General features: G+C 48.9%; 1 protein-coding gene across 13 annotated transcripts in view; it reads left to right on the forward strand.

Moving 5' to 3' along the window:
- The window catches only part of FHOD3 (formin homology 2 domain containing 3), a 366,192-nt gene that overhangs the window by 288,368 nt on the left and 65,158 nt on the right, over positions 1–12,666 (forward strand). For 11 of the 13 annotated variants that reach the window (XM_081836221.1, XM_081836227.1, XM_081836228.1 and 8 more), the window contains one exon: positions 3,852–4,169. The exons of 1 other annotated variant lie outside the window; for it this stretch is intronic. In XM_081836221.1, the coding sequence (XP_081692347.1) occupies positions 3,852–4,169 (318 nt within the window). The remainder of the gene's footprint in view (positions 1–3,851; positions 4,170–12,666) is intronic. One more of the 13 variants, XM_081836231.1, reaches the window with a different exon arrangement.

A 12,666-nucleotide genomic window follows, 5' to 3' on the forward strand; every position in this document is an offset into this window, starting at 1 on the left:
CTTGAAACTGCTGTCATAGGCATAATTATAAGGAACGAAACCCTGTTGATCTTAGTTTCCCAGCAAAAATTATTCACTTGAATGAATGTGAATATTTTGGATTCAGAAAGGGTTACAAGTCCCATCTGAATGTTGGAGAGGTGCACTTACATTTCCATTGCTACTTTTAAAGGCTGCAGCACACAGAAATTAGGAGCAACCTTTCTCAAATCCGTTGTTTACCCATGAAGACAGTCTGTTTTCCAAATACCGAGAGTTCACGCAGGTTCACGTGCTCCACATTACGTATCTCCACCACACTTTTCAATAGCATTTGGATTATTTGCATTTCCAAAACTTTGCTTCGTTTCCGTAATGGGATTTTGAGAAATTTGAAGACTACTCAATTCACAAATCTGGCCAGATTGTTTATGCTATATATAAAAAACAACAACCGTAATTTTTAAAAACCCTACAAGTAATGTGGAATCTTGATTTTCTCCAGTGAAGATGGTATGGCTTGGTCCATGAGAAGGAAAGTTAGAAAACAAACGTTGCCCCCAAATAAGGGGGAAATTACATCTTCGGTTGTTACACACACATGTATATTTGACATGCACAAAGCAATTCCGTTTATTTCCCCTTTTTCATACTAAAAGAGGCCACCTACATTATTTATGGGAAATGATTGAATGCAAAATCAAAACTGCAGATGCTTCATTAGTAGTGGAATCCTATATATGTCTCCTGAAATGTAAGTCCTATTAAGTTAATTGGGGCTTAATCCCTTGTAAGTGGGTGTACAATTCCAGACTTACTACAAAAATGCAGTAGGTTAGTGAATAGTCTAAACTGTAGACTGAACCCTTGGTAAATAAAGGAAATAAACTATGTGAGACAGAAGTTCCTAGAATGTCTGACTGACTAATCTAGATGTGAAAACTGTAGACTGCTTAGAATTTTTGCTACAGTTAAGCCATATAGATGGATGGATGGATGGATGGATGGATGGATGGATGGATGGATAGACAGACCTATTGGATACAGCTGCTGTGTGACATGTTACAGCTGCTGTGTGACATGTTTTTTTCATGGGGAAACTCCTAAATGGGTCTGACCAGCCTTCCCATACCTGGTCAGGTTAGGCGGCACCAATTGTGATTTCTGGGGCTGATGGGAATTGTAGGTGAAGGGTGGGTCAGACAAAAGATTATGTAGTAACCCAACTTTCAGCTGCCTTTGGAAGTTCACAAGCAGGTTATGAAGGGGATAGTTTTCCATTATTGTTTGTCCCCAGCATCTGGTAATCCGTGGTAGAGTTTGGCTCCATTCATAGGCTGTGAAACTCCTAGCGGGGAGGACTTGGCAAGTTTTGGGACTGTTGCATGTGGTGGAGGCAGTGAAATGCACCAGAGGACAGAAGTCTAGATTTTTCTGCCTCCTGATTCAATTCTAGGGGGCAGAGAGAACTTGAATTCCATTGTCCCTGTCAAGAAATGCCCCAAGTTTATAAAACCTCTCACTATTTTGAGTCAGACCCAACTCTGGTCTGATTCAGTTAGAGTCAGCCTGAAATACTAAATATTCCTTCCAGTAGCACCTTAAAGACCAACTGAAATATTAGTAATGTTGGCAAATTCTCAAGGGCTTTTAATTTTAATTCCTCCAAATAAGAATTTGCCACCAATACTAGCAATCAGAAGTGTGCAGTTGGAATGGGGAACATGGGACTGTTCAGATGTTATTGACCTCTCGCTCCCATCTGCCCAACTAGCATAGTCAGTGGTCAGGGATGAATGGAGTTAGAATCCAACAACATCTGAAGAGCAACATGTTCCCCATCACTGATGTAGCTCTCATGATCTGTAGAACTACATTCTGTGTATCTTGCTAGAATCAGAATCAGAAAAGCTCCAAGTTCTCTGTTCATGGGTCATCCCAAAAGCTTCAGCTGTATTTCAAATTGGCATTGTTATTTACATTGTCGTTACATGGTGAACTTGAATTTTGCTGATATACTAGCTCGTATCTATATCTATATCTATGAGTCAGTTCACTTGAGAGGTAGAAAATTAAGAAGATATGTCAAATCTCAAAATCTTTTTTCCTAATAGTCATTCACCTCTCAGGAGTTGTTGCTGAAAAATCTGAAAATAGACTTTGTTGCATACTTTAGAGATTCAGGACGTAATTAATCAGAATGTACTCCTGAGTAAGTAACCTCAAAACAGTGCTCTTGCTCACGTCTAGTTCATCTCAGTGGGATTTGTGCAGGAGAACTTCCTAATACTTTGTGTGTCCCAAATCCCCACTAATGTCTTAAACTAATTTTGTAGCACCTCATTTTTTTAGTGGTGCTTTTTTCAGATGGTCCCCATTTTTCCACTATAAAGTTACACTGCTTAGGTTGGACTCCCTTTCCTTTCCTTTCCTTTTCTCTTCCTTTCTGAGTCATCTGAATTCTCATCAGAAAAGAAAAGATCACTGCAGTCTCTGTTCTGACACTGCGTACACTGCAAAAGTAGAACTGCCAGGCCGGTCAGAAGGAAAAATCTAGAACTGTATCATAGTTTAACCAAGAGGTGATTTCACAACTACACAAAATTAACATACATATTCACATTTCTGTCACTTCTGCATGGCCGTTCTGTCTTTGAGAACTGTGAGCTGCTTGACTGAATACCTGTGGGTGCCTTCTAGTTTCTTTGCATTGCAATATAGAAATCTTGCATGTGAAAATCTGCTGGTTTAGCTGAAAATGATGACTAAATTTCACTCTGTCAGTGATCAAATGAGGTGGAGGAAATCAACTGCATCATCAACAATATGTGTCAGACGCCAGTTAAGAGACAAATTTATGCCACTTGCCAAACAGCTAGAAGCTAGATTTGTGCCAGATGCCAAGCCAGTGCTTTATGTAGCTATTCCGAAATAAATCGCCATGAGGGAACATAGGCTTGCTGTCAACGGTGCATGCCACTGCCCTTTCAGAGCTGTGCTGCTCTAATAAAACTAACACAGGTGTACCTTTCTGTGTGTAAACAGATGAAAAATCAGTCACTCTAAACATGTTTTTGGGATGCAGGTGGCGCTGTGGGTTAAACCACAGAGCCTAGGGCTTGCCAATCAGAAGGTTGGCAGTTCGAATCCCCACCACGGGGTGAGCTCCCGTTGCTCGGTCCCAGCTTCTGCCAACTTAGCAGTTTGAAAGCACGTCAAAGTGCAAGTAGATAAATAGGTACCGCTCCAGCGGGAAGGTAAACGCCAGAAGCGGCTTAGTCATGCTGGCCACATGACCTGGAAGCTGTACGTCACCTCCCTCGGCCAATAAAGCGAGATGAGTGCCGCAACCCCAGAGTCGGCCACGACTGGACCTAATAGTCAGGGGTCCCTTTACCTTTACCTAAACATGTTTTCAACAACAGAGCATACAGCAAGCAAAAATGATCTTGTCCCTTTTTCCTGTTGCTCCCTGCTTTTAAAGAGGGAAGTAATAATTTGTTTGGAGTCATTTCGTAACCTTTTAGCACCCAGTGTAGATGGGATTATTAAATGATTTGTACTTATATTGTTGAAATTTCACATACACACACATACTTATAAATGCCTTAAAGTTTGACCAAACTTTATTCAAGCAGGAAATGGCAGGTTTCCGGTGTGTCTCATGATCAAGGCCCTCCTTCAAGGGCTATTGCATGAGCTCCGCCCTGCGAATGCCACGCTCAGCCATTTCTTAAAAGCAGCCTCCGATACCAAGAGCCCTTTCTCTTTTCACTCACTTGGAGAAATGAAGGCTGATGGAAGTCACTTGACTGTGCGAAGCACGAAACACTGTTTTTAAGCGAATCTTTCTCCATTATTCTTTTCACCAGTGAGTGCCAGTGAAGCTGAATGTGACCCAGAACCTGAGCCAGAGGCAGAAACAAAAACAGATCAGGAAGACGGGGCAGACTTGGAGCAGGGGGCAGAAACACCCCAAGAAGTAGAGGTTGCAGAGGTGGAGCCAGGAAGCGGAGTGGCGCAAGGTCCAGAGCAAGAGGCAGAAGAAGGTGCAATACTAAGTGAAAAAGAGAGGCAGAATGAAGAAGTGAATGAAAAAGACAATTGTTCTGCATCCAGCATATCCTCAGCAAGCAGCACTTTAGAGAGGGAGGAAAGGGAGGAAAAGTTGGCCAGTGACAATGAAACTGGTAAAGTGAAGTATTTTCTCCATAACAGTTGACCTTTTTTTTGTAATTTTAAAACAGCAGCTTCATTTTAACATTTGTTGTAAGAGAAGTATTGATCTGTTTTTGTTTACTGGTGTGTCCTCCATTGAAAGCCTCAGTTGCTAGACATTTTGGGCACAGGGTTCAGCAGAGGTTTTCTGCGCAGACTCACAGAAGAAGCAGAACTTTAATTAAAAGGCATTATTCCATGGGGATAGTATTCTTGAAGTTTCCTTACTAGTTAGAATCTCGTTACGAAAACAGCCATGATTCACATTTCAAGACTCCTTTTAAGTTCGCCTTTAGGAGAGGGTCTCGACTTGTGGAAAACCTTCCCTGCTATTTCCCCCTTGCTGAAATGTGATGCTGCATGTTTGGGGCACTTGACTGCCAAAGACGTTTTGCCATTTTCAGATGCGTAGGTCTTTCTGAATTATCCGTTCACGTATTACTTCAGATCCTAGCATGACAGTTCACTGTTCCCCACTTTAAATCCCAGACACCTGGCTTATAATTGCATGTGGCTTCTGACTGAAAGGCTCAGAGACTGGTGCGCTTTTGCATATGGCGCTGGGGTAGGGTTCATCATTGTTCCCTCCTCAGTTGCTGCCTTCCTTGCTATCGTATATCTCTCCTGATTCCATGTAGTTAACTTAATACAGTGGTGCCTCGCAAGACGAAAAGAATCCGTTCCGCGATTCTCTTCGTCTAGCGGTTTTATCGTCTTGCGAAGCAAGCCCATAGACGGCTTAGCGGATTGGCGCTATTAGCGGTCTAGCGGCTTTTAGCGGCTTAGCGGATCAGCAGATAAGCGGCTTAGCAGCTTAGAAAAAGGGGGGAAAGGGGAAAAAACCCGCAGGAACTCGCAAGACATTTTCGTCTTGCGAAGCAAGCCCATAGGGAAATTCGTTTTGCGAAGCGCCTCCAAAACGGAAAACCCTTTCGTCTAGCGGGTTTTCCGTCTTGCGAGGCGTTCGTCTTGCGGGGCACCACTGTACAGAACATCTTGTGCATCAAACTCCCCCTTTTCCTTAAAATGACAACTCTGCAATAACTGTTTGACAACTTATTGCTATGTTTGGAGGGCTTTTGTCCACACGATGCCTCTTCCATCCCTAGTGGTCACTCTTAGCAGGTTCAGAGTGAAATCACAATCACAGGTGGCCTTGCTTCTCATTAACCTTTCTAAGGGGATAGGCAAGAGTGCTTATCAATAGTGCCTCTCCTTGTTTTCTCTGCTGTCCTTCTTTTTATCAGATAATCGGATATTCACATTCACTTTTATGGGGCTGCAGTAATTAGGTGCAGATTTCCACTTTTCTCAATGTAGAATGTGTGTAACCTTGGCAGGCACTTCTCTTTTAATGTTTTCAGCATGCAGCATATGCAGCCCAAGAGGTATCTGGGAAAGAAAATATTTCACTCTCTAGAAGCTATGCAAGAAAATGAAAATCACATTTTGGACTCTAGTGTCCAAACCCACTCTACAAAAGTTACTGCCCCTTTTAAAGGACTGTTTCTTTCTTGACACATACCCAAAGGATATAACGTACCCAAAGGATGTTATATTCTTCTTAAAGTCTCATTTCTCTGTACTTTTGTAAGGATATTGTCACAGCCACCCAGGTGGGTCCCAGCTCACGAGAGACCTTACTCCGTTATAGTTTACTTACAGGAAAAGTTTATTGAAGATAATTGCTTCTTTCACAGTTCAGCATTGTGGCTGTACGTCTGTCACGTTAGACCGCCGAAGTCCCCCTCTGACTCCTCCCCTCCTCCACACCAACTTAATAGCCTGGCTCTAGACCACCTCTTCCTCTCCTTTCTTTTCCGCAGGGTCTTTCTGCCCCCCTGGGTTCTCTCTTTCCGGGATTCGCCTGAGGCTGAATCCTCTGCCGCCTCCTGCCCCCTCCTTCTGGCTTTGGGGCCGGGCTCCTCCTCTGAGCTTTCCCCACTTCCGCGCGCCTCTATGTTTGAACTTGGCGCGCGTACGTTGCTTTTGACCTTTCCTTCGTCCTCTATACTGCCCCCTGTTCCACTCTCTACCCTTTCCGGCTGAACACCTTGCTCCAACCCCCTCTCTCTGTTTTCTCCTGTTCCTCCTCCCTCCGAGAGGCTGACAACTCCACCCCCTTTACTCCGTTCCGGCTGAGACCCCTCTGACAGCGTCTGTGCTTCACTGGGCTTTCTCCCCTCCTTTCCTGACTTTTCACAGCTTCTCTCTTCTCCTGCTTTTCGCCTGATCATGCTAGCTCCCTTTTGGGAATCCTCTGACTCACTGCTTAGGCTCATAGATTCCCTTCGAATTCCGTCATCTTCTTCCTCGTCTCTCTCTCCCTCCTCCCACTCGCTTTCCGTCTCCTCTGCCATCTCCTCACTTCTCCCAGAAACCCTGACATCCATCCCCCCCTCGAAGCCCCCCCTTCCCCCCTCCCGGTCGCTGGGTGCAGGTTGAGGGAAATGTGGTTCTTCCTGGGTCGGTTCAGGATACCGGGTGTCCACGTCAATCTTCTCCTCTGGCAGCTCCGTATACGTGTGTTCGAACTCGGGTTCCCCCCCTGAAGGCATCACAGTCTCTTCCTCCCTCACTGCTTCTCCTGGCGCTGCCTGCCAAGGACCTATCATCCACCTCTGACTCCATACCTCCCTTGGCTGATCCACCCACCAATAAGGGTTTGTCTCTCCCCCCCCCAGGCGGGGATCCCTGGTCGGGCTTGTTTTGGGCGTAGAGCCCTCGGGCGAGGAGAAACCCCCGAACGTGCTGCCCGACAAAGTGGGCGTGAAAAGCCAATCATCAAAATACTCCTCGGGCATGGGTTTGTGCGGAAAAATTGCATGAAACTCCTCCTTCAACAGGGGTTCGTCCAAAGCGTAACCCGGCACCCAGCTATTTGCAGAGACTGGAGTGCCTTCCCTGGCGAGAAAATATTCAACTCCCTCCTCCCCCCATCGTGAATCCAGTATCTCTGTGACCTCATTAAGAGGTTCTGGTCTTGGCGACTCCCCTCCCTCAGGCGCCCTTCTACGTGGCTCTGGAGGTGCTCCTGACTCTTGAAACCTGTGTGGGGCTTTGTAGGGAGTGAGCACCGACCTATGAAAGACCGGGTGCACCCTGGAGCCCTCCGGAAGGGCTAGGCGAAAAGCCACCGGATTGATCTTAGCCTCAACTTGATATGGTCCTAGCTGCCTGTGTTCTAACTTCTTTTTGGCCAACGACCTGGCCGGCATCGCGTGGGCTGCTAACCATACCCAGTCCCCAACCTGAATGTCTTCCCCCGCCCTTCTGTGTTTATCGGCTTGCACCTTATACGCCTGCTTTGCCAGCTCCAAATGTCTCCGCAGCTCCTCGTGCACCTCTTGCAACTCTGCTGCAAACTGGTCGGCATTTTGAGGTCCCCCCCCTTCAGGTGCTGTAAAGCTCGGGAAGGTTCTGGGATGACGTCCATAGTTCGCGAAGAAAGGCGTCACCCCGGTGGATGCGTGCTTCGTGTTGTTGTAGGCGAACTCAGCCATCGGCAGGTAGTCCACCCACGCCGCGGGTCGCTGGTTGGCGTAACACCGTAGGTACTGCTGCATGATCGCGTTGACCCTCTCCGCTTGACCGTTGGTCTGTGGATGCCTCGCCGACGTCAGGTTGATCTTGACGTGCAAGATGCCCAGAAGCTTCCGCCAGAAAGTGGAAACAAATTGGCGCCCCCTGTCGGACAAGACGGACTGCGGTAGTCCATGCACTCTGAAGACGTGATCGATGAAGAGCTTTGCGGTCTGTTCTGCCGTCGCCACCTTGGCACAAGGAATGAAGTGCGCCATCTTGGTGAACAAGTCCACAACCACTAACACCGCCGTCTTACCTCTGGAGCTGGGCAGGTCTGTAACAAAGTCCAACGCTACCCTCTCCCACGGTTGCTGCGGTGTCTCCAGCGGTTCTAACAATCCCGCCTGCTTCTGATGCACTGGTTTGGACCTCTGGCAGATATCGCACCTGGCTACGTAGTCCGCCACCTCTCCTCTCATCTGGGGCCACCAAAAGTCCCTTGCCACCAACTCCATCGTCTTCTCTTTGCCGAAATGGCCCGCACTCGGGGCATCGTGCAATTGTTGCAAAACCGTGGCGCGAAGCTCGTCGGTGGGCACGTAAAGGGCGCCCTTGCGAGTCAAAAGTCCATCCTGCAACTGAAACTCATTGTTGTCAGGCGACCCTCTGCGGAGCTCCTCCATCTTGGATTGTGCAAACTGATCCTCTTGCAGCGCGCGTCGCACCGCGTCCAGGTCGACTGCGATGGTAGCGCACGTCCACGCCTGCGGTGCGAAAATGTACTTTGCTGCGATTGGAGCTACTTCCTCCAGGTATTGAGGCTTTCGGGACAGCGCGTCTGCTATAACATTGGAGTCTCCAGGGATGTATTCTATTTTGAAATCGAAATCCGCAAAGAATTCCGCCCAGCGCATGTGTCGTTGGGTTTGCAATTTAGCCGTCCGCCAATACTCCAAGTTCTTGTGATCCGTGCGGACCTGCACCGTGTGCTTGGCTCCTATCAAGAAGTGTCGCCACGCTTTGAAAGCTGCATGAATGGCCAACAACTCCCTGTCCCATATGGTGTAGTTGCGCTCCGTCTTGCTGAGCTTCCGGGAGTAGAATGCACCCGGTCTCCAGTTGCCTTGCGAATCCTCTTGCAAGAGGACGGCCCCAACTGCTCTGTCTGATGCATCTGTCTCTACCCGCATGGGCCTGCCAGGATTCACGTGCAGCAGCTGCTCCTCGGAGGCGAAAAGGCTTTTAAGCTTCCGAAAGGATCGCTCTGCTTGTTCGGTCCAGACGAACTTCTTCTTCTTGGAACTGAGGGTGTCAGTGATTGCCGCCGTCGCGTTTGCAAAACCTTTAATAAACTTGCGATAAAAATTGGCAAAGCCGATGAACCTCTGGACCTCCTTCCGATTTCGAGGGCTCTTCCAGTCCAACAGCGCTTGGACTTTAGTCTTGTCCATGGCCAGTCCCTCGTCGGACAGCTTGTAGCCAAGGAAATCTACCTCTCTCACATCAAACTGGCACTTCTCCAACTTGGCGTACAGCCTGTGTTCCTTCAGCCTCTGCAGAACTTCCTTCACGTCCTTATCGTGATCCTCTGGCGATTCCGAGAAAATCAGGATATCGTCGAGAAAACAGACACACTTCTTGTAGAGGAGACCTGCCAGGACGTGATGCATGAATGCTTGGAAAACATGGCTGCCATTTTGTAGACCGAAGGGCATAACTCTGTATTCGTACGTGCCCAAAGGAGTGAACATGGCCGTCTTCCACTCGTCGCCCTTCCTGATGCGGATGAGGTTGTAAGCTCCACGTAAATCCAGCTTGGTAAAAATCTTCCCCCTCCTGACTGTAGCCAAAAGGTCGTCAATTTTGGGCATGGGGAAGGCCTTGGGCTTAGTTAGTCTGTTTATGAACCGGTAGTCCACAATGAGCCTCTTCTGGGGCGTGTCTTTCTTTTTCACAAAGAAAACAGGACTGCCTCCCGCTGCTTTAGATTCCTGGATGAATCCGCGCTTGAGGTTGTGTTCTATGAACTCCCGAAGCTCTTGCAGCTCGTCTTCCGACATGGAGTACAGCTTGGCAGTTGGCAACTGCGCGCCTGGCACTAAGTCAATCGCGCAGTCGTAAGGTCTGTGAGGCGGCAATTTGTCAGCTTCCTTTTCGCAGAAAACCTCCAAGAACTCCGCGTACTTGTGAGGAACCGCTTGCACCATACTCAGATGCAGCTGCTGTTCGGCTTCTCCTCCTTGATCGGTTTGGATGCAATTCTGGGCGCAATACGATGAACAAAAGGTGATCTGCCTCTGGTACCAAGCAACCGCGGGACTGTGCCTGTCCAGCCAACTCATGCCCAACACGATGGGCGTGTCCGATAAGTGGGTGACATTGAAACTAATAAGCTCTCGATGGTCTCCAATTTGCATCATCATGGGAGGGGTTTGCTGCACCACTTGCCCCCCCAGCAACTTCCTGCCGTCTACCGTGACCACGTTCAGAGGCGTCGTTGCAGGCAGGAGCGCTATGTTATGCTGCTTGACGAACTGTAATCCCACGAAATCGGCGTTGCTTCCCGAATCGATGGTTGTTGGAACCTCGAGAAGTCGCCCATCAGGCAGCTGGAGTGTTGCTGTGAGTAAAACTGCTGGTTTGGGAGGTAAAGGGTCCATGCGCTGCAAGGATGCTGGGGACTTCTCTACAGATCCGCCTGGCTGAGCCCCAGTAGCTCTGCTTCCAGCCAGGCACTGCAGTTTCCCTGAAGCTGCTCCTCTGATTGCACCTCTGCTGTCACAGTTGCTAGTGCTGCAGTGTGCTTCTGGAGCCTCAGGGGGCACTCTTTCGCCATATGGTGTGCACTGTCGCAGATGTAACACTTCCTGGTCCCTCTAGGAGGCTTCGCTTTGGCTGCAGCAGGGATGGGGCTCTGGGATGGCTTTTGAGCCCTAGCACCACCAATCTCCATTGGCTCCTCGCCTTCCTTCCCCATTGGTGAGGGGTGCGCACGGCTGAAATCCCTGTGCACAAAAGGGAGAGCTTTTGCTTGCGCGCGCGCTTGGGGCCCCCCCTCCTCGTGCCACGGACGTCCCTCATGTCGAATTCCTATAGCCAAAGCCCGTTGCACCACGTCTTCCAGGGTCTGGGGTCTGTCCCCCCTTGCGATCTCATCCTTGACGGAGGGGCTCAATCCCTCCCAAAAAAGATCCCTGACCGGTAGACTGTCCTTCGGCCAATCTAAGGCGGTGAGCAATGCAAAAAATTTAGAATGATATTGGCGTACAGTGGCTCTCCCCTGCCTCAGCCCGTGCATCTGCCGGCGCGCAATGTCCTTATCCACAGAGGATTGAAAACAAGCATCCATTGCCTTGATAAACGCATCTGCATTGCGACGGGCTGGTCCATCTTCGCGCCACAGATTGCGTAGCCAAGCCCTGGCCTCCCCATGCAGGTGCGAAACAATAAATCCCACTCTCTCCTCCTCATCTCTAAAATCATGACGGAGTAAATGCAGTGCATACACGACATCTGCCCTGAAGTTGGGATAGTCTTGCAAGTTGCCATTAAAATGCGAAACTAGGGCACCCCCCCTCCTTCCAAGCGCAATGCCCTCCGCTCTGGAGCCCGGGGTCCCCGCCTTGTCCGCATTTTCCCACCTTGCTTGCAAATCCTGGCACGCTTTCTCCAAGTCAGCATTCTTCTTCTGCGAAGCAATGACTGCCGTTGTGAGAGTGGTAATCTGATCCCGGAGTGCAGCCAGCTGTTCCTCAGCACTCATGGCTGCCTCGTTCGTGAGCTTCGCAAAAAAAAATTTTTGCTTTCAGAGGGAGGGGGACTTTCTGTCACAGCCACCCAGGTGGGTCCCAGCTCACGAGAGACCTTACTCCGTTATAGTTTACTTACAGGAAAAGTTTATTGAAGATAATTGCTTCTTTCACAGTTCAGCATTGTGGCTGTACGTCTGTCACGTTAGACCGCCGAAGTCCCCCTCTGACTCCTCCCCTCCTCCACACCAACTTAATAGCCTGGCTCTAGACCACCTCTTCCTCTCCTTTCTTTTCCGCAGGGTCTTTCTGCCCCCCTGGGTTCTCTCTTTCCGGGATTCGCCTGAGGCTGAATCCTCTGCCGCCTCCTGCCCCCTCCTTCTGGCTTTGGGGCCGGGCTCCTCCTCTGAGCTTTCCCCACTTCCGCGCGCCTCTATGTTTGAACTTGGCGCGCGTACGTTGCTTTTGACCTTTCCTTCGTCCTCTATACTGCCCCCTGTTCCACTCTCTACCCTTTCCGGCTGAACACCTTGCTCCAACCCCCTCTCTCTGTTTTCTCCTGTTCCTCCTCCCTCCGAGAGGCTGACAACTCCACCCCCTTTACTCCGTTCCGGCTGAGACCCCTCTGACAGCGTCTGTGCTTCACTGGGCTTTCTCCCCTCCTTTCCTGACTTTTCACAGCTTCTCTCTTCTCCTGCTTTTCGCCTGATCATGCTAGCTCCCTTTTGGGAATCCTCTGACTCACTGCTTAGGCTCATAGATTCCCTTCGAATTCCGTCATCTTCTTCCTCGTCTCTCTCTCCCTCCTCCCACTCGCTTTCCGTCTCCTCTGCCATCTCCTCACTTCTCCCAGAAACCCTGACAGATATGAATGTATGAGAGGGAGTGAAATAGTTAATAGAGAGTTGCTCCACATCTGTATCTCATGCAAGTTTCCGCATTTGTGCTGTTTTTCATGGGTCTGACCTTTCTAAAATCAAGGCCAGGCAATGGGAGGAAGTGCATGGTCCCCCGGATCTGGCCCAGGGGCCCAAGGTTTCCCAACCCTGCAATAAGGAAAATGAGATGGCGCCTTGGTTTTGCAAGAGAGTTTTCTGATTCTTATTTCCCATATTGTCTTTTGCTCACTTCAGTTCTGGAAAAGGATTAAAATAGATTGGCATGATTTTGTCGTTTTTAGCAGATGCTACTGAGA

This window comes from Podarcis erhardii, assembly GCF_964252035.2.
Source record: "Podarcis erhardii genome assembly, chromosome: 13".
In the NCBI taxonomy this organism is placed as follows: domain Eukaryota; kingdom Metazoa; phylum Chordata; class Lepidosauria; order Squamata; family Lacertidae; genus Podarcis; species Podarcis erhardii.